At 39.2% G+C, this 22,063-nt stretch overlaps 1 protein-coding gene across 1 annotated transcript in view; it reads right to left on the reverse strand.

The window, feature by feature from the left end:
* The window catches only part of METAP1 (methionyl aminopeptidase 1), a 68,968-nt gene extending 47,420 nt beyond the window's left edge, over positions 1-21,548 (reverse strand). The window contains exon 1 of the mRNA XM_001364086.5: positions 21,316-21,548. Within this exon, the coding sequence (XP_001364123.1) occupies positions 21,316-21,429 (114 nt within the window). The 5' untranslated portion in view covers positions 21,430-21,548. The remainder of the gene's footprint in view (positions 1-21,315) is intronic.
* Positions 21,549-22,063: the final 515 nt, after the last annotated feature.

The raw sequence follows: 22,063 nt of genomic DNA on the forward strand, positions 1-22,063 counted from the left end.
TTTATTTGGGGAGAAATGCCTATGTGTATGAGTGCTTTGGATGTTTTGGGGAAGTTAAGTCAAATCAAAGTGTTATTAATGGAAACAACAAAAGAAAGTGAATTGAAAGCAGTGAAGGAATGTTGATATGAAGTAATAAAAAATAATGTTGGAAAAAACTGGCTTGGGTTAAAACACAGGAGGTATTGAGGGTCCAGCAAAAGTTCTGGGACCATCTGTAATATTGTTATTTCATTGTTCCTCTCATATCCCAGGGAAGGAAAGGGCAAGGGGGAGGAGGGGAGTGTTCACTTCACCTTTTTGTATGGTGGACAACTTTGGTAACCCCAGAATAAACTATGAATCTTCAAAATAATGTTCTAAATGCATAAAATGAAGGATTACAAAAAAAAATGGGAGGGAAGAGAGGGAAAGGCCTTATATAGTATTTATATAGTATCTATTCATTGTTGGACAGTGGTAAAGACTTAAAAAAAAATCTCATTTGGTCCTCAGAACAAACTTTTGAGGTAGATGCTATTATCTCCATTTTATGGCAAAGAATCAGAGATAAAAGGTTAAATTATTTGCCCAGGGTCACACAGCTGAGTGTCTGAAACTGCATTTGAACTCTGGTCTTCCTGACTCCAGGACCCATTACATGCCGGTAGCTGCCTCAATATGAAAATACAATGACTGAGATCTAAAAAAAAAAAGTTCACAGACCCTAGAGTAAGAACTCTTGCTTGTAAGGCCTAACTCTTGACTATCACTTCATCCAAAGCTCTCATTTTACAAAAGGGCTAGAATAGGCCCTCAGGAGGTTTAGTTGGTGATGTGCCCCAGCACACACTGCTAATTAGTGGCAGAAGCATATCTAGAACCATCTGGGTTTTTTGACTCCTGATCAAATGGGATATGCAGTTATTGAAGATTTTTAAGCAGGGAAGAGATATGTTTAAATAAGTGTTTTAGAAAGATGAATATAGTCACTGGAAGTGGGCAGCAATGGGGTACCCTGGGTCTGGAGCCAAGAAGACCCAAGTACAATCTGGCCTCAGACACTTACTAGCTGTGTGACTCTGGGCAAGGGTTTCTTTACTTATAAAAATGGGAATAATGACAGCACCTATCCTCCAGGGTTGTAGTAAGGATCAAAGGAGAAGGAATAATGTAACATTAAGTAGCATTGAGATGTTAGCTAATCTTATTATAACAACGAAATATTCAGGGAGAGAATCAAAATGTGTTATAAGAGGCTTTCACTACAGAGCTATACTTTTACTCAAAAATAGACTGAAAAAGGGTCACTTCAATTTTTTCTCACTAGAATTTTGTTTTTAAATGGTTTGAGGGAACATTTTACTTAAAGGAACTCTAAAGATAATAAATATTCTGTAAAGCAAGTAACCAGATTCTAATTGAATTGTTTTTGAAAATGTAGATTTTCAAATATTATTTGTTAAAAACATCTTGATCCCATGAAGGCAGGCATTATTTGAGCATGAGTTCAAATCCACTCTCCTTCACTGGCTAGCTGGCTAATGACCACAAAAGTTACCAACCTCTCAGTGCCCCTGGCAACTCTCTCAAGTTACAGATAAGATCTATCAAAAGAGGTTCCCACAGTCCAGTGAGATTATAAGACCCTCCCAAAAAAAGAGGAAAAGATTTTACCCACAACATAACCCAACTAATGCAATAAGGAAATTCTATTATTATAAGTTCAAATGACAACAACTACATGAACCTCTCCACTTCTCTCAGATTGCCAATGCCTTCCTCCCTACCTCAATGAGATTATATATACTAATACTGTCTCTAATAATAAAACATAACCTTCTTGGGGGCAAGGTCCATCTGACTTTTCCCTTTGTAGCAGCAGCTGGTTAACCAGCAGAGCATCTCACATACAATATGTAATTAATAAAGGTTTATTCTTGGCAGCTAGGTGGCACATTAGACTTGAAGTCAGAAAGACCTGGGTTCAAATCGAACTTGTCACCCACTAGCTATGTGACCTTGGACAAGTCACTTAACTCCTCTAGGCCCTTTCCCCCCATTTGTAAAATAATAATAGCTCCTTTCTCCCAAGATTGTTTTGAGGCTCCAATGAAATAAAATACCGAAAGTACTTTACGAACTCTTAAGTGCTATATAAATGCTAGATGTTGTTAACTGATCATTAAACCTGATGAAAAGTAGGTAAGTAATTCTCCCCAACTCTTACAAGTATGGAAATTACTTTTTGAGGGATACAATTTCCAGGAGTAGAGTCAAGAGATTGGGTTGTTAAAGCCCTAGCCTTGCCATTTACTAGTTACATGGCTTACAGGTGAATGAACCTCTTACCAGAGTAATTCACAAGGACCACTGTTTTAGGGTGAAGGAGACTTTCAAAGCTATCTGGCCCAACTTCCCCAGTTTACAAATGAAAAACTGAGCCAGAGGACTTCAATGCTTTCCCCAAAGCCAAACAGGTAGGAAGTGATAGGTCCAAGAACCTAACTCCAGTGCTTTGACTCCACTACTGCAGATACAATGATAACCTTTCAAAGGAGTCACCATTATAGATTTACTTCAAAATCAGTGAAATAAAAGAGGCAGCTAGGTGGGTTCTGTGGATAGTCAGTCAGTCCTGGAGACACAGGAGGTTCTAGGTTCAAATTTCCCTTCAGATACTTTTTAACTGGGTGACCCTGGACAAGTCTTGACCTCAATTGCTTCACCCTTTCCATTCTTATGCCTTGGAACTAATAATTAAGTTCTAAGTCAGCAGGTTAAGAGTTAAAAAAACAAACAAACAAACAAACAAGTGAAATAGGTATCATATTATCCCTATTTTACTGGCAATGAAACTAAGCTGGAAGAGGTGAAGATGCTAGAGACAGCATTAGATGCTGACTCTCTTGATTCCAAATGGAGGGGTAGGGAGGCGGGCTCCTAATACATAATGAGGCTTCTTCAAGGTAAACAGAAATGAGTGTTGGATGGGCACATTTCCAGGTAATAATAAAATGGAAAACAAAAACAACAACCCTAAGGTGAAAACCCAGACTTAAGAGAGTTGTCAATTCAGCTTCTATCCAGGATTTGTATCCATAGCCAAACTTGCCCCTGACCACCACCAAATGTGGCTCTCTCTTACCCAACCCCCTCACCATACAGGTCTAGAGTCATCTGTTGAATTTTGTAAAAACAAAATCTCTTTTGAAGTAAGCCAGCCTTTTCCTGAGCTCCCCTATTCACAGGGCTTTTGTTTGCAGATTAGCTTTTCCAGTATAGCTGTCAAATGAACTCCAAATACCAGAGAATAACCCCTGGCAAGCTGGATTCCAACCGGACCATTTAGAAAACTTCTCACCTCTCAGCTCTCAATACTAGATCTCTGCAGCACTGGATACTACTGGCCACCATTCTCCCTTTCAGAACAGGCTCCCCTCCAGGGACTTCTGAGACACTGACTCTTAAGACTCCTCCTACCTCTTTCCTGCAAGATCAATCAATCATCAACCAACCAACTGGCATGTGTATGCCAGGCCCTGTGCTAGGCACTAGAGATACAAGGAAGGAAACAATCCCCACTTAGAATGAGCTTACATTATGATGTGACAGGCCACAAGAATATGTCAAAATATAAAAAGTACAAAGTTACCCAATTGTAAGGCATCCCCCAAGTACAGTCTGGGGACTTTTTTTCTAACTCTGGTATTTTCTTCAGTTCCCTCAGATATAGGCTTCTATACCCATATATTCTCAATTTCCACCTTTTAAGGTTCAGCTCAGACTCCTCCACACATATAGAAAGTCTACTCTCAGAAGTTAGTGCTTCCTCCCTACTCAAATTGTCTTATATTTGCCAACCTGAGTACCTACTTGCTGTACCTCTAAATATACTCCTTCTAGGTGTGTTCAATATAAGCTCCCAGAGCCAGGAAAGCCGTTTCTTACCTCTTTGTATGCCTACAACCAGCATAGTCTTCACACATAGCAAGTACTTACAAAGTGTTTTATAATTGAATGGCACAGTAGTAACTTGCTTTTCCACCTTTAGTCTATAATATATTAAAAATGGATTTATGGGGCAGCTAGATAGCTCAGTGAATACAGGCGGGGTCCTGAGTTCAAACCTGGTATCAGTCACTGCCTAGTTATGTGACCCTGGGCAAGTCATTTACCCTAATTGGCTAGCCCATACCACTCTTCAGTCTGGGAACCAATACTTAGTATTGATTCTAATACAAAAGATAAGGGTTTTTTAAATTTATTCTTGCTTTATATATATTTATATTTAGAACTTTAAAAAAAGTCTTACAACATAATTTAAACAATTTTATTTGATGACAAAAGTTTACATTGCCTTATAGCAGAGCCTTTTAATAAAAAAATCCTAGTATCATAATTTCCATTTTCCTTATGAAAAAAAAAAACAAGGCTCTGAGGTTAAATGACCTGACTGAGTTCCAGTATTGAAATAGTGACAAAACCAGAGTTTAGGACCCCAGTTTCAATGTTTTCATTGCATCATGCTGGTAAATACTCAGAAATTGGACCTCATGATTCAGATAGAAATAATATCTCCTACAATTTAACATGTAAACATTGACTAAGAACAGGAAAAAGTAGTTTTTAAGACTAAATGCAGAATATGGACGTGTCGTTCTTTTTTACCCAGAACTCCTTTTGTGGATGTTTAAATATAATACAACACTACCTAAAAGGCATATTATTTTCCCTCTGTGTGAAAGGGAGTAGGTTAGGTGCATAGGTAAAAATGAAATGAAAAAATGAAAAAAGGGAGGCTATCCTCAAGGAACTTAAAACTCTATATAAAAACATGTAAAAATGTGAAAAGTCCAGAAAGAGAAAACTTGATTTCTTAATCAATTAGAAATAAAAACATACGATATTCTAAAAGGTCAAGATAACTGACCCAGGTTGCGTTTATGGCCTTTTATGCACTTGTATGATAAAAACTTATATGATCTTTACATCCAAAGTGTAGGGATTCCCTATTCTCCCATGCTCCATCATTCCCAAGGTTTCTAAAACCACCAAGTAGCAAGTCACAGCAGGGGGTGGGGGTGGGTAAGCAGGAGATGCCGTCATAACTTTGCATTCATGACCTTACTGGGCCAAAAAAAGAACAAACCTCAGTCTTGCCATGCTGGAGCCTAGGCTGGCTGATAGGGTAGGGGCCTCCAAGTTGCAATCAGTAATAGAGAATAATGACCAAAATTTACAAGAACCAAGTTTTTGAATTGTACTCTTCAAAGGAGTATTTCTTACTTTTAAGAATAGTAATTCTAACCTGGTATCTACTAAGTACATTTCCTACCACATTTCAAGTATACTCAAGGGAATGAGGTTTTCTCATTGGTCAAATATTTTAACTGAGTTAAAAAACATTACCAAATATTTAAAAAATAAAATGTAATTTAAAACAACTAAAAGGGGAAATGAGGGAAAGGGGCCATAGGACAGCTAGGTGGCTTAGTGGATTGAGAGCCAGGCCAAGAGACAGGAGGTCCTGACTTCAAATCTGAACTCAGATACTGCCTAGCTGGGTGACCCTGGGCAAGTCACTTTAACAACCACTGCCTAACCCATATCACCTTATAATATATAGCACTGATTTTTTATCTTTAATACATGATTTGAAAATTAATTGAATGGACTTTGGAGATGCAAAGAAGGCAACTAGGAGTAATGAATAAAGAGAACTGCAGCCTCAGAGCTGGTAAGACCCAAGTTCAATCCTGCCTCTGGATGAGCCTGAGAAAATCACTTAAACTTTTGAGGTCCCAGCCAACTCTTCAAGAACAAAAATTGTAGTAATGTCAACAATTTACAGTTGAGCACCAATGACATTACAGATCTAGGCCCTTAAATAAGAGAGATCACAAAGAAGCTCCAAGAATTACAATATCCCTTTATTAGTCAGAATGAATGGAACAGTGCAATGAAGAGTGTGCGCTGGACTCAATGAACAAATGAAAAGCACTTATTAATTACTTACTGTATTCTAGGGACTGTGTTAAGTTCCAAGGCTACAAACAGGACAGCTAAGAAGACAGTTCCTACCTTCACAAAGTTTATATTCTACACAAAGAAGACCTAGAAAGGAGAATGTGCTACCAAACTGTGGTTTGTTAATGATTGAATAGTGAAGGTAGGCCTGGTTCAAGCCAAGATAAAGCTGAAAGCTCCCTTATTAGAGATGAGAGACCAAATTCCAGAGGATAGAAGATATAGAGGATGACGAGCATACAGACAATTACTTGAAATCAGGAGGACTTGGATTCAAATCTCATTTCTGAGCCTAGCTGTCAGCCCATGGCTAAATAACTAAAGAGTAGAGGGGTTGGATACTAATATATGCAATATCAGCTACCAAAAAATCATCAGCATTTCTTACTGGGGGAATAAGCAGAGGGAAGGAAGGAAAACCAACCTTTAAGTAATAAATACAGTTCCACTGACAAAACATTACAAACAGTGACCAAGTTCCAAACTGTGGATAGCCTACCTTCTTTATATCTAACACCACATTTTTCTCTGCAAAGAAGGGAAAGGACACGTTGTTGGATTTAGACAGGCCTCAGACACTTTCTAGCTGTGTGACCCTGGGCAAATCACTTAACCCCCATTGCCTAGCCCTCACCACTCTTCTGCCTTGGAACCAATACACAGTATTGTAAGTAAGTAAAGGTTTTTAAAAAAAAGATCAGGGGATAAGCTAGGTCATCCTCCACAAACCAATCAGTTACTAAGACTTGTCCATTCTAACTCTACCACATCTATCACTTCCAGGGTAAATGGTAAATGTTTTAATAATCAGCTCTCTGAAAAAAAAATACTAGCAACACACTTTTAGATTTAATCTGCATTAACATTTTCTCAAATACTTTCTCAAGTCTACACAATTAAAAAAAATTATAAACCAAGCCCTGACTCATAGTATTTACCAATTTCAGAAGTGTAATGCACACAGTGAAAATTTAACTGAGTCTTTAGCTGGCACAAGCTGTATTCATTTATCCCTTATCTCTACTCACACAACCACTACCCTATTTTTCTTAATCACTTCTTGCCCAAACTATTTGAAAGTCTTCCCGTCTCTTCTCATTTTCCTAAAACAATGGCACCATATGGCATTCCCTTGCTAAATGAATTACAGTGGCTCCCTCTAGGACCAAATGCAAACTTCTTTGACATTTAAAGCCTTTTCCTTCCTTGTGTCAGCCTACCTTTTCAAGATTATTATACATTACACTCCTCCCCACACTACTGTAGAGCCAAAACGATATTCTTTGTGTTCCTCAAATACAGCAGTCCGCCTCACAAGACAAGTGAGATGGATGGCAAAGAACCCCAAGGCAAAGGACCCAAGAATCCCAAGACAGAAGGCAGTCTGTACCAGGCAAGTCAAACCACCATCTCTCCTAAGATCTCCAAGAGCCCTTAGACATCATCCTGGGAAGCAATGGTCACTGTCCCTGCAAGCACTACAGTCACAGCTACTCTTCAGTACCCAGTAATCAATGCTCTTTCCACCTAAGATCTTGGCACTAGCAAATGGGTTAGAATCAGAAATTGATATTTTATTAGTGGAAATGGCATTTAAGAAGTATCAACATCTGCTTTGCCCCAGGGCATGGGGCATGTACATGGAGCTTTTCCATCTAACTTGAATCTGAAGCCTTCCACATGTAATAGAATGGAAGCTTGCCGAGGGCAGGGATTCTCATTTTTCTCTTGGTATCCACAGTGCTTTGGCACATTGTAAGCACTTAATACTTACTTCATTCATTCTTTCATTCCTATCTCTGAACTTTTGCACAAGCTGTCTCCCTTCCACATGGAAGTAAATTCTGCCTCACTTTGGCCTCAATGAATCTTAGCAACCTACGGTCTTGGCTGAACCTTCCAGCTAGTAATGCTTCTCTACAATGTCTAAAATTGCCTCATATTTACATTTCTTAAGTGTTTCTAGGAGTAAAAATTTTTCCCAACGGACTTGAAGGCAAGCAAGGTTTCATTTTTGTCACTGTATTCCCAATGCCCAATACAATGGCTACCACAGAATGAAATAAGTGCTTAATGCTTAATTGGTATTTTAACAGCCAGAAAATGATTCATTACTGATGTAGGAGTCATTCTTTAATCAGTTAACTGGAAACTTGTTAAGAGTAAAGATCAAATTGCAAAGCTAGGAAAAAATTAAGAAAAGATATGGTATGCAACTGAAACAGGTAAAACTGGATCTATTGTGAGGACCAAATGAGTTGTGCTAAGCACAGTGCCTAGCACAGAAAGCACAACACAAATGCTTAATCCTTTCTCCCTCTCATGAAACGGAGATGCAGTGCTATATAAAATAAATTTAAAGAAAATTTGAGAAGATATCTACATAAATTGTCATCACTCCTGAAATTATTTAAGGATGAAGAAGGAAAATTACGAAGAAAAAAAAGGATGGAAAAGATCTGTAAATATTTCTATCACACACTCTTTTTACCATTAAGTAGAGACATCAAACTTATATTCTAATACCACAGTTTCAGATGTGTTTATAGAGGAAGTCCAAATGATGCCACAGAAAGCAAAAGCTGGGCTAGATCAGTAATACATAAAGTCTACACTACAGACAACACAATTTTGAGGGCACTGGGGGATCATATTAGACATTGAAGAAATAAGTCACTCATAATTAGTTACCTATAAGTCTATTTCCCCTTTTATATGATTTTATGATAATGTACTCATACATGAAGTGTACTCTTGATAAGAATAAGAAAGTTTGTTCAAGCAACATTCCATGGGAAATTACATCTAATGTCTTGAAAGTAACAAAAAGACTGAGAATACAAGAAACAATGCTCACTGTTTGCTGACTGGAAAAAAAATAAGAATTTGATTCAGGAAAGCAAATGAAGTCTTAACGGCTCTCTTCCAACAAGGTACTTCCCATGCATAAATACAAATTAGGTAAAATCTTTTATGAAGATATAACAAAGATAGTCTTGTTCAACTATCTTTAGATTATGAATGTAAAATCAGATATAATAAATAACAAGGAGATATATACTCACCAAAGGTGTCTACCACAGTCATGGGAGAACCAAAACAAAATCCAAATCAAAAGGGATTCTCTTTAGATGGCTATTCCTCCAGATGATTTTGCTTGGAAATAACATTGTGCTGCCTGTATCAAGCCCCAGAAAACCATATAGCCTCCCTGTCTGAGAACCATTATTACTCTAAAATAGTATGACCCAATTGTCCACCCAGCAAAAACCAAGTAGAAAGTCTATTGTCTGGACTATGATATGCAGTTGGATGAATGTATACTGATCCATCTCTGTGTATAATTATATACATGCATGTACATAAATAATTATCTTGGACAGACACAAATGTACAGTCAGTTGGTCCAGAATTGAGCAAGAGGAGAGAGCCAGATTGCTTTTGTTATTTAGTGATCTCCCACAATTCTCCCTAAAAAAGGCGATTAAGACCAATATTCTTCCAGTGCTGTCATATGACTGTGAAGCATGAACATTATAATTTCTGAAGAATGGAAAATGATATCACCCATAAGGCAACAAATAGGTATATGGTGGAAGGAAGGGCAAACAGGATAGGATACAAGACATTACCAGCAGAGAACTTTTGTGTGTGTGAAGGATTCATCAAAGACACATTTGAGTGAAAAGGAAGATAATCTGGTCATACAATGAGTGAAAAATAACCACAGGGCAGCCCTTGTGTTCCACTGATATCCTTCCAATAGCAAGGAAGACCTCCAGCATATGAAGCAGATCCTCTGTGGGATTTTGGGGACAACTTGATCTAGATAACCAAGCTTATGAGAATTATGTTTTAAAAAAAGAATGAGCAGGGTTTAATGAATGAAGTATGCAAATTTTGTGTACCTCATTTACTTGTTTCCTACTCTGTTTTACTGAGGTACCACTATACCTAGCAGAGTGGTCAATATGACAGTTAAGGAAAATAACAGATGTTGGAGGGGATGTGGCAAAATTGGGACACTAATGCATTGCTGGTGGAGTTGTTAATTGATCCAACCATTCTGGAAGGCAATTTAGAATTATGCCCAAAAGACTTTAAAAGAATGCATGTCCTGTGATCCAGCAATAAGATTCTGTTTGTACAAAAATTGTTATAGATGTACTTTTTGTACTGGCAAAAAAAAAAAGGAAAATTGGTGGGAAAAAAATTCCCTGACAAATTGTTGTATATGATGGTGATGGAATACTTTTGTGCTATAAGGAATGATGAACTGCTTGATTTCTATAAGACCTGGAAATATCTTCATGAATTGACATGAAATGAAATAGGCAGAAACAGGAGAACATTATACATAGTAACTGAATGTGTAACATTGTGGGATGATCAAATGTAATCGACTTTGCTACTAAAAGCAATGCATTGATCCAGGACAATCCTGAGGCACTTTGAGAAAGAATGTTATCCACATCTAGAGAAAGAATGGTTGTAGAAGAAATGCAGAAGAAAACCTGTGATTTATCACTTGTTTATATGGATATATGACTTGGGGTTTTGAATTTAAAAGATTAGTCTATTATAAAAATAAATAATATGAAAAAGGTTTTGAGTGATAATATATGTATAACTCATTGGAATTACTTGTCAGCTCCAGAAGGCCGGAGGAAAGAAGGGAAAAATTTTAAAAATAAGAATAAATAAAAAATAAAAGGAAAAAAATGTTTTGATAACTGTACTTCAAATTAATTGATTTCTTTTGTAATGCTGTGCTTTTTATCTCATGTATTTAAAAACATGATTCTGAGAAGAGATGCCTTATTAGACTGTCAAGGAATCCACAACATGCAAAAAGTCCTCTGGTATATAAAGGGTAACCTTATTACAGAAATAACTCCAACTTGATACTGAACCATATTTGATCGTTAAATTAACATTCTAGAAACACCTCTCTCTTCTGTGACAAAAGAAACTAGTTTCAGGTAAAATTATTTTTTCAAAAGTATTTGTACTTTGTAACTTGTTTCAAATAGCATTTTTGTTTTTATCATAACATGAGTTTTGCTTTATTAATTTCTTTATTCCTCTGCTGATGCCTCATTGTGGTATAAAGTTGATCCTAGGTTCACTTGCCAGAGTGGCTTGAATCTTAGTTCAAAAAAGTCAGCCTTCTAGAAATCTTTTAAAATCACTGAAACCCACAAAGACTATGTGCATACTATATTATATTATGTCACATAGTGTGTGCATACTATAACATAAATTTGAAAGACTGCCACGTGGAAGAGAAATTATATTTATTCTGCTTGGCTTATAGAGAGAAGAACTGGAGGATGACTAGAAGTTGATGAGAGTAATATATAAAATAAAACTTGCTTATAATTAGAACCACTAGAAAGTGAAGTAGGTGGCATGAATAGGTTGCAAGTTTCATCTTTCTGGAAATCTTTTGATGGAAACTTTCCTGAAGGTAGAATTGATTGTTAGGTAATTCTTGCTTCAAAAATGGGTTGGGAGAGCAACTGGGTAGCTCAGTGGATTGAGAGTCAAGCCTAAAGAGGGGAGGTCCTAGGTTCAAATCTGGCCTCAGACACTTCCTAGCTATATGACCCTGGGCAAGTCACATGGCCCCCATTGCCTAGCCCTTACCACTCTTTGACCTTGAAGCCAATACACAACACAGTATTGACTCCAAGACAGAAGGCAAGGGTTTAAAAAAAAAAAAGAATGGGTTGGCCTGGATGACCTGAACTCCTATTCAACTCTGAGATTTCTCTGGTACTAAGTTAGAAATCATAGGCAAATCAATACTTAATTTCCCCCTATCTAATGTTACTACAGATGAAATAATCATTTATTACAGTACTAAGGATACAAAGACACATTTTGTCTTACAGATCATAACTATATATCCCCAAATAAGACCAGTCACTTTAAATTTTGTCAACTATCACAGCTTACTTGAGGAAGGTGATACTGGGCTAAATTGATGGTTTTTCCAACCTCATATTCTGCCTTTGACATTGAAAAGATCATTTTTGAGATATAAAGTATGTAATTTTTAAACAGTTTTTGCTATAGAAATTCAGAGGGGGGAGATTATTTTAGGCTTTTGTGGTCTGGAAAAGCTTTATAGAGGAGGTAGTTTTTTGAGCTGAGTATTGGAAAGCAATAAATATTAGAGAAGGGAAAGGATCAACCAATACTTAATTCCTACAGATGAAGAACTAAGAGATCAGGTCATTATAGGGGCAAGTGTCCTATATCTTGCCACCTTTTTATATGTGGTGTGGATTTATTAGGAAGTTTCTTAGTTACAGGAAACAGAAAGCTGTGCACAAAAGAGTTCAAAGATTTCTGGTTCTGGGCATGAACCTGAACACTAGCTTGAAGCTAACTATTAATCAGACAGTGGAGGTTCAATGTGAAAGGGGGTGTTTGATCAGTATCATCTAAGTATACTAAACATCTCAGAGGAAGGAAACAAAGTCTTGGAGAAACAAAAGTTGGACACAAATGAACAACATAAATAAAAGTATGGCCTTTTCCATCATATCCTAGGAACTTTCTCATTGGGAAAAATTTATCATCTTACAAGACTGAATCAGCCATGACACTCACATTTCATCAGTAGCTCTCTACCTTTTTCTGATTGGAGGGCAGTCATTAGCTCCAAAAACCTATACTTAAGAAGGAGATCCCAGAGAGACAGCTCCTCAAGCTATACTGCTTCCTTCATGCCCCCCTCCCCCTCCCCTCCTTCCAAATTCCTTTTCTATGTTGTCTTCCCCTATTAGATTGTAAGGTTTTTGAGGGCAAGGATTGTCTTTCTTTTTCTTGGTATTTGTATCCTCAATGCTTAGCACAGTATCTCACATGCCATAGGCACTTAATAAATGTTTATTGATTGACTGTATCTTTTATAGATATACTGTATATCCTTTCTTTTTATTGTTGTATTGTATCTCAGAGCTCCTTGAAAGCAGAAGCTTGCTTTCTACTTACATGCCGAGGACTAATAGGCCTTTAATAAATGCTTGTTGACTTGACATGAAATAAAGGCTATCATTATTCATGAAAAGACCCTAAACTTCTTGAAAAATCCTTCTATATTCTTTAAACAGTATGATAGAATATACATTACATATGATAGGATAAGGCATAAACTCTGACTGCCCTTCCTAGACATTTTCCTCAACACCTAGAACATAATTATGTTGAACTCAGGTCATCCAAACCCCAGAGATTCTTTATAAATAAAGGTAATGACCCCTCAGTTCAGGAGAATGTTGGACTAGATGATTTCTCATATTTTCTGCAGCAAGTCAATGTTCTAGGATCACTCTAGGAACTTTGGATCCCCTTACCTTACAAAGGTAACTTTGGATCCCCTTACAAAGGCAAGTTCCTTCTTCACTCTACTGTGTAGAATTCTGGTTTCCAGAATCCAGACAGCAAAACCATGGCTTACTCCCAAGACTTTCTAAACTCACTGAATTCAGCCAGGCTGAGTAGAAATGTTATAAATCCCTACCATAGATACTATAAATTGTATTTGGTCAATACAAAGGGAAAGAAGATTTACCTCTTCCTTTTAAAAGCATAATTTAGTATTAATTATACCCACTTCTATTGTCATGGTCTCATGGGGCCATTTACAAATATCATGAGCCACATTAGGTCTGAAAGTTTAAGTTAAAGGATTAGTTTGGAAATCTTAAGCTGAAAGGTTATTGGCAAATTCATGCCTCACTGTCTGGACAGCAGATTTATGAGTTTTCATTTTAATGAACACTGATTTGTATCTATTCTTCATTATATGAACTTATTTTCACCAAAATAGACAAATTCTTCCATTCAACAGGCATACAAATCCATAGAGGAATAGAATACAATGCACAGTGTAAGCAGAAAATAACACGATTTCCACTACTTAAGTCTGCTGTCAATAGGTCTGACTGATGCCCCTTTTAATGACAAACCTGCTATGCCTTGATATTCATTCTGTTTTTACCTTACTCTCTTGTGAGATGTTCTCCTTCACCTCTGGCAACAGAACATCATTTTCTCCTTTTGATAAATACTTACATTGGTTTTGAGAAATTTATTAACTTAGCATATCTGGATGAAAAAAGGGAGACATTTCTAATAATAAGAACACATATAGAGCCCATAGGATTTGCAAAAGCACTTAACACATCTCATATGGTCCTCACATCGACTCTGTGAAGCAGGAGCTGTTATGACTGTTTTATAGATGAGAAAAATGGGGCAAAGATCCACTTGTCATGAGGGAAGGGGGAAGCTATCCCAACATTATATGACTGACGGATAAAAACAAGTATAATAAATAATATTTGGGGTTTTCAGAGAAAAATTTCAACCACATTTTTGTACTATCACAACAAAACCAATTAATACCAACCTTTCATTCAAGTGAGCTCTATTCACTGCAAACCCTAACAGAAGGAATAAATACTCCATCATTTTCCCCATTAAAATGAATGAAGACAGATTTTAATTACAGACTTTCACCTTACACAAAGTTTTTGTAGTATGGGTTTTGTCCATATAACGAGTGCACATCCAAAGGATGGCTGGTATTATAAAAGACTAGACACATTGTATAAAGATCCAAAAGGTCCATTAGTGTCAATGCAATGTCCCTGAACAACCTGCAGGGATCAAGGAGAAAAAAACACTGCCCTCAAGCAGAGGACAAATGGTGAGAGTAAAAGGAAAGGCAACAGCTTGACTACAGCGATGGAGGGGATATGATTGAGGAAAGACTCTAAATGAACACCATAATGCAAAAACCAATAACATGGAAATGAGTTCAGATTGAAGTTCACATCCCCAATGGGAGGGGTGGTGAGAGGGGGGGAGGAAAAGAAAATGATCTTTGTTTCTAATGAATAATGTTTGAAAATGACCAAATAAAATAAGGGAAAAAAAAAGATCCAAAAGGGCAAAGGCTGCCTTAGGAGGTACTCCAGCACTGGAAGTCTTCTGAGCAGGCTAGCCCACAGTCAAGAACTTCAGGAGCTAGGATTTCCTCAGGGACAGGTTAGATTAGATATCCTCCAATGTCTCTTCTCACATTGAATTTCTGAGGAGGACATCAGGCTTTTTCTGACAATTGTACTACTCTTGGCCTTCCATATTTGAAACCAAATCTTTTCTCCTATACCTCCTTCTAATTCATTCTTGCATGTGTCTACCTTCCTAGGAAATCTCCCCTTATGCCACTACCCAATCATAGGATTTTGCCATCATTGTTAAATCTCTTCCTGCTCCAGCTTGTCTGACTGCCTTTTTTTCCAGTATGCCATTTCCTGGCCTAAAGAAACTATAGTAGCTCACTACTGCCTATCATATCAAATCTAAATGTGTCAACAATAAGCTCTCCATTTCCATTAAAAGGCACTAAGTTCTTTACTGATCTTTGCCTCTAGAATCAAATCCATCTATTAATTTTCTTAGTTACACTCTTAAGTCATTATTCTACAAATCAGCTGCTGTTCTGAATAGAGGGAATTTCCCCACCACAATGAAATAAATGCTGCATCCCACCCTTTGGCCTTTGGTACACTAACCACCCTTTTAAGGGAGGTATCTTCTTCCCTTCTCTTTATTAATACACAGACTATCTTCATAATCTGGTGCATAATCTACCAACACAAAGGCTAGCTCATTTGTGCTTGCCTGACTTGGGCAAATCACTTAACAGCTCTGGGCCTCAGTTTCCCCATTTGTTAAATGGGAATAACAATAATTGCACTATGTACCTCAGAGGGTAAAGAAAAGTATTTTCTAAACCATAAACATACAAATGTAAATTTACTGTCATATGCTACTCTGATTTGATACTTATGTATACATTCTGCTACACTTAGTATCACAGTACTGAATCTCATGCCTCTATGTATCCCCAGCATTTAGCATAGTTTCCAGTTGTGATAGGTGCTCATTCAATGTTGTCAGCCTCCTCCTGTCCCTATCCAAGAATAGGGAATCTATATAAATGTACTTATTACTTATAACAAGGGAACAGAGATTTTCAATAAAAGTTGTTTAAAGAAAGGCTTAATGTTCCCAAAATAATGCCTTAAGGGAAAATGTCTAGCTCAGAGTCAACCCAGCCTTATGCTAGGGTAAACTTTATAAAACACAAAGAGAATAAAAAAAATAGTAATGGTAAAATCTGGGACTCCATCTAAGAGTGAATAAGAATATTTCTGTGCATCGACTTTTCCACTTAAATCTCCTTCACACACAAGTGTCTTTGTGCACACTCATCTACATCACAGATGAAAGCGCACAACGGCATCCTTGGTTACGAGAGACTACTACTACTACTATGCAAGAGAACCAGTAAGAGGAAGGGAGAGGTGTAAGGTTTTTTGTTTTCAGTCCATTCTAAAATAAAAGTTTTTTGAATAATGAATGAATTCATGAAGAAATCTGAGCTTGAAACTGAATGAATTCTCAATAAAGCATTACTATTAGTATTGTAATTAATCATAAAGGGGTATGTTATTTGTTATCAAGAACTCCTCATTAAGAGGCAGTGTAGATAACAGCTGGTCTCAAAAGTCTGAAAGACCTGGATTCAAGTCCTGTATCTGTTGTATGAGGGTACCACCAAATTCCCAGTTATCCAATCCTACAACTTAAGAGATCATCCTCAACTCCTTACAACTGAGATGTCACCCTGAAACACTATCACCCTCACAAGCCTTTCTCATCCCCACTCACTCACATATCCCTTCTTGCTAGGACCCATCATTTCCTAACAACCCCCTCTTCCCTCCTCTGAGACAGATGACACTTTTGTAAGGGCCCTTACCACCTCTAAACTGTTGGTTAATCTTCTTACTCTACCAATTCCAATCTATCTTTCATTAAGCTGTCAAATTGGCCTTCCTAAAATGCAAATCAGACCATATCACCCTCCTACTCATAGGTCCCTTATTACTTCTAGGATTAACTATAAAATCCTGTTTGGCCCAACATAGCCCCCTTCTGCCTTTCTAGTCATCTTAACAGACTCCCTATTACTTTGTGATCCAGTATACTGATCAAGCCTTGCTCCACCTCTTGACTCCAAGCATTTTCAATGGCTGTACCCTATGCCTGGAACTAGTTTCCTCATTTCTGCCTCCTTGCTTCTTTCAAGACTCAGCTAAATTCCCACCTTCTGAAGATTCCTTTTCTGATCCCTCTTAATGTTAATGCCTGGCTCTGTTGATTATCTCCAATTGTACTGTATGTATCCTGTTGGTGCAAGTTGTTCTCATATTGTCTTCTCCATCAGGCTGAGAGCTCCTCAAGGATAAGGGCAATATTTGCCTTTCCTTGAATCCTCAGTGAGTATTATATTTTATATATACACATATATGTGCGTGTATATTATATATAGATAGCATATATCATAATATTATCTATTATAATAATGTTATTAATTAGGTTAAGGATATTCATATACTGTTCAAGTTAAAGTACTAAGATTTGAATGTATTTAGTACTATTTGAATTTAATATATTTAGTAATATCTGAGTATAATGTATATGAGATATGCTAGAGGTCAATAAATCCATGTACTGTATACATAGTATTAACAAATTAATAATACAACAATAAATTAATAATAACATTAATGTTTAATGACTGAATTCACCAGGCAACTCTAAAACAAGTTGCAGAGTGACTTCCATTGATCTACCAGTGAACTGTTGGCACTGATGAAATCAGATCCAATTTTTTTAAAGACTCATTAAATAATTAAAAATCCAGAGCTGTAGGGGTGGTCCTATGTTCTTTCCCTAATAGCAATGAAATTATCTAAAAGTGTATCACACAATGACAAATGTTAAAAAGAACTAGTCCAGACTTGAGTGTTAAACTTTTTCAAGGATAATATAGCATCATGAACTACTTCCAGGCCCTACAACTACCCCCACTTACTCACAGCCAAAAAGTAATTCATCCAGAATTAGAGTCTGCCTTTGGATGACATTCTAAGGACATTCTAAAGATGTCCCATTCCCCATTCAAGTGGTCTCCCTCCTCCTCTCTCCAGATAATCACTCACATGATAGGATCAGGGGAGAGAGGAACATCTGACTACTCAAGAGAGTTTTCACTTTGTTCCTGGTTCTCATTTATATTCAGGATAAGTGACGTTACCCTATAGTTGAATTCGAGATCAGTGAAGTGTCAATATGTAATGAACTATAGGATTTGGTGAGGGAGAGAGGGAGGAGAGAAGGTAGGGAAAAGGCCGCATATGTTCAGCTAGGATAATCTGAATTGTTATCTTAAAGAAAGCTCTACATACAGGATAGTCTAGTGCAGCAGTTCTCAACCTCTCAATTTGTAGCAATGAGAATACATAATGCATATCAGGTATTCACATTCGGAATCATAACTATAGCAAAATTACAGTTTTGAAGTAGCCACCAAAATCATTTTTTGGTTTGGGGTCACTGCAACATGAGGAGCTGTATTGTGAGGTCATGGCATTAGAAAGGTTGAGAACCACTGGTCTACTGGAAAGTGTTGGATTTAGAGTCACGAGTCCTAGGTTTTAATCTTGGTTAGGCAACTTACTACTTAGTGTGACCTTAGACAAGGCATTAGTCCTACTAGTATTTACCACTTTAGAAAAATGTCTTAGGAATATTATGAAAATAGTTTTGGCCTCAAGACTTAGAAATCCCTAGGGATCACTGGACCACACTTTGAGAATTGCTGGACTAAATGATCTCTAAAGGCCTTTTCAACTCAAAATTTATGATCTTTTGACATCACCTAAACAAACGGGTTATGATTTGGGGATATAAAGGTCTTAGGTAAAGAGAAGAGCTTTAAAAAAAAAAGGCACAGAGGCTGATAAACCTAAGACATACTTGGACATTATTCTATAAGTAAATTGGAACTTCTGAATCTAAAGAAGGCAGTGACAATTCTAAGAGCTGTGCTTTAGGAGGATTAAACTAGTTGCTGTGTGAAGAGAGAGCAGAAGTAGAAAGGTAAGAAATATCTGAACAAGGATGGTTTCAATTTAATTCAACAAACCCTTATCAAGATATATACCTACATAGAGAGGAGATGGCAAACCATTCTAGTATCTTTGCCAGGAAAACCTCATGAACAGTAAGGCCCACAGATTGATAAAAGGGCTGGACATGCTTAAATGTTAAAATAATAATATATGAAAGGGTCCAGTAGATTCTAAATGGCTCAATGATACTTGCAGCAGTATCAAAGAAGCACTAATAGACTCAAATATGAAACTTCCTCAATCTCAAATCAGTATAATTTTCCAAAAACTTTAAATATATCTCTATAACCCTCAGTAACTGCTTAGTTATATTCATATCATAGAATCACCAACATAGAAAGCAGGAAGGGACCTTAAAGAATATACCTTGAACATGGGAGTGGGGGGAGGCAGGGGTCTTGTTTTAAGGTGTCAACACATATATATAATCTATGATACCAGGACCATTCAAATGATTCATATATATCATACATTTATATATGTGACACATATGTGAATGTAATCATTCACAGTACCATAGATTGGAGCTAGAAGGGACCTTAAAGAACATTTTTGTAAGAAAATATTTATATACCCTCCAAATAAACTGAAATAAAAAATCATATGCTTTGATCTGCATTTCAATTCCAACAGTTCCTTTTCTAGAAGTGGATAGCATCCATAGTCATAATAGTAGTAGTAGTAGTCTCTCGGTAACCGAGAATGACTATTATCTTTGTGCATTTTCATCTATGGTATATAAATCAGTGTGCACAAGGACACTTGTGCGTGAAGGAGATTTAAGTCCCTCAGAATTGAGGCATGTTTTAAAAGGGTGTCAGATTGTGTGACATCACAGTGTCATAGTTCAGAGTTGGAAAAGGTCCATGGAACCCCACCACTTCATAGAAAAAAGGCCCAAATGATCTAAGTGATTTGCTCATGGTCATGTAAGCTGCCAGCTGTCAGAGGTCAGAGCTGAACCCAGATTTGCCAAGCTCCAAGTCCATCCTTTAAAGCTTTGTACCTTCCCGAATAGTTTCAAGTGTAATAAATACTAGAAGTTTGTAATTGTCAATATTTGGGGTCCCAAAAAATAGAATATAGTGTGTGGTAGTTGAAAACACCACAGAGTAAAGAAAACCGGAGTTCAAGTCCTTCCTGACACCAGTAGTATAACAAAGTATACATGTAACCTCAGAGCCCCCACCCAGAACAGTTATCTGCATAGGTAAAAGGTATTTCCTCTCTAGGAATTCCCGGAGTTCGTGAAATCACTCATCCGGTCCAAAAAAAATAAGAGTTAACACCAGGTGTAGAATTCTTGGACAGAAATAACAAGAGCACAAGTGCAAGGAGCCGGACCGAATGACATCACTGGGGTTGGAATCTCCTCAGAGGCACAAACTTACTAAAATATCCCAGCACCCATTATATAACCCCTGACCGGCCCATCCTCGGTCTGACAAGCGTGAGAAGCAAAGGGAAACTCTGGAGACAGAGCAAGGTGACTCATGCACTCATCTCCTTACATTTATATTCAGTTTTTTTGCAACCTCGTTCCGGCTCGCCATCCCTCCCACCTTTATTATATATATTATACATAGATATTTTAAATTGATCTAGTCTCAAAGCCTTAGCATAAAGGAAGTACTAAGTTTGAAGTGAGGGGTCGGCTCTGCCACGTCTTAGCCGAAGCAGCCCCCAGCCCTCAGTTTGCCCGCCCGTAAAATGGGGGGGGGGCACCCGATGTCCTCGTTAGCCCTTCTTAGCTCTCGGTCTGAGGGAAAGGTTGGACCGGGATTCTCATTCCCACTTCCAGCACTTCTCTGGGGGCTGCTAACTTTGGCAGTGCAGGGTCCGGGCGCCCCGCCCCCGCCCGGTACCAGTGGTCGGATCAGACCCGCGATCGCTGCCCTACTCTTCTACTCGCTTCTTCCCTCCAAACACCCGGGGCAGGCTAGTCCACAGGCGCTCCGGCCCCCGGCCCGCCCAGGAGCAGGCGGCCACGTGACCGGGGCGGGGGCCGCCAGAGGCTCCGGGAACCCCTGCCCCGGGGGGGAGGGGCCCTCCATTCCACATGGTCTGCGGCTGCTGCGCCCGCACGCCCCCTAGTCCAGGACACGCGCGCGCCCTTCCCACACGCCCCTAGCTTCGGCCAGGGTCCAGGGCCGCCCGCCCCGTGCCCGACCGCGCCGGGCCAGCGCCCAATAGCTCGCGCGTGGGGCTGCGGGGCCGGGCCGGTGCGTGCGGGGCTGACCTGAGAGCAGAAGTAGGAGCCCTGGATGCCCAGCTTGATGCAGGTGGGGCACTGCAGCTTGGCTTCGCTACTGCAGCCCGCCGTCTCGCACACCCGGCTCTCCACGGCCGCCATGCTGCTGCCGCTGGGGCTACACGAGCTCCGCGCTGCTGCCGCGGCCGCCGCCGAGCCTCAGTCGAGCCCTAGGAGGGAGGAGGAGGAGGAGGAGGAGCCCGCAGGGGGCGGGGTAGGGTAGGGCGGAGCCCGAACCGGAACCTCCACCGAGCCGAAGGAGGGAAGAGGCGGAGCCAGAGGGGGGCGGGACGTAGCGCGAGCCGGAGCCTCAGAGGAGTAGGAAGAGGGAGGGGAGACCGGGAGGAGTAGCTAGAGAGGGCGGGGCAGGGCGCGAGCCTGGACTTCGGACGAGTGGGATGGAGAGGACACTGGGAGCAGGAGGAGAAGCTAGCAGGAGGAAGGAGGCAGGAGTAGCCAGATGGGGGTGGGGCGGAGCGCAAGCCGGAACGTCACGAGCGGGAAGCCAGAGGGGAGAGAGGCCGGAGCCAGAGGGGGGCGGGGCGGAGCGTGAGCCGGAAGAGGGAAGAAGGGGGCGGGGAAGGAGGTGGAACCCAACGGGGAGGGGTTAGGCGGAGCTCGAGCCTCAACCTCAAGCGAGCCAAAGAAGGGAGCTGGGGGCGGGGGGAGGAGCCAGCAGGATGTGGGGCGGAGCCCGAGCCGGCGGAGTAAATGAAGGAGTGAGGATAGAGGAGGA

This window comes from Monodelphis domestica, chromosome 6, assembly GCF_027887165.1.
Source record: "Monodelphis domestica isolate mMonDom1 chromosome 6, mMonDom1.pri, whole genome shotgun sequence".
Taxonomy (NCBI): domain Eukaryota; kingdom Metazoa; phylum Chordata; class Mammalia; order Didelphimorphia; family Didelphidae; genus Monodelphis; species Monodelphis domestica.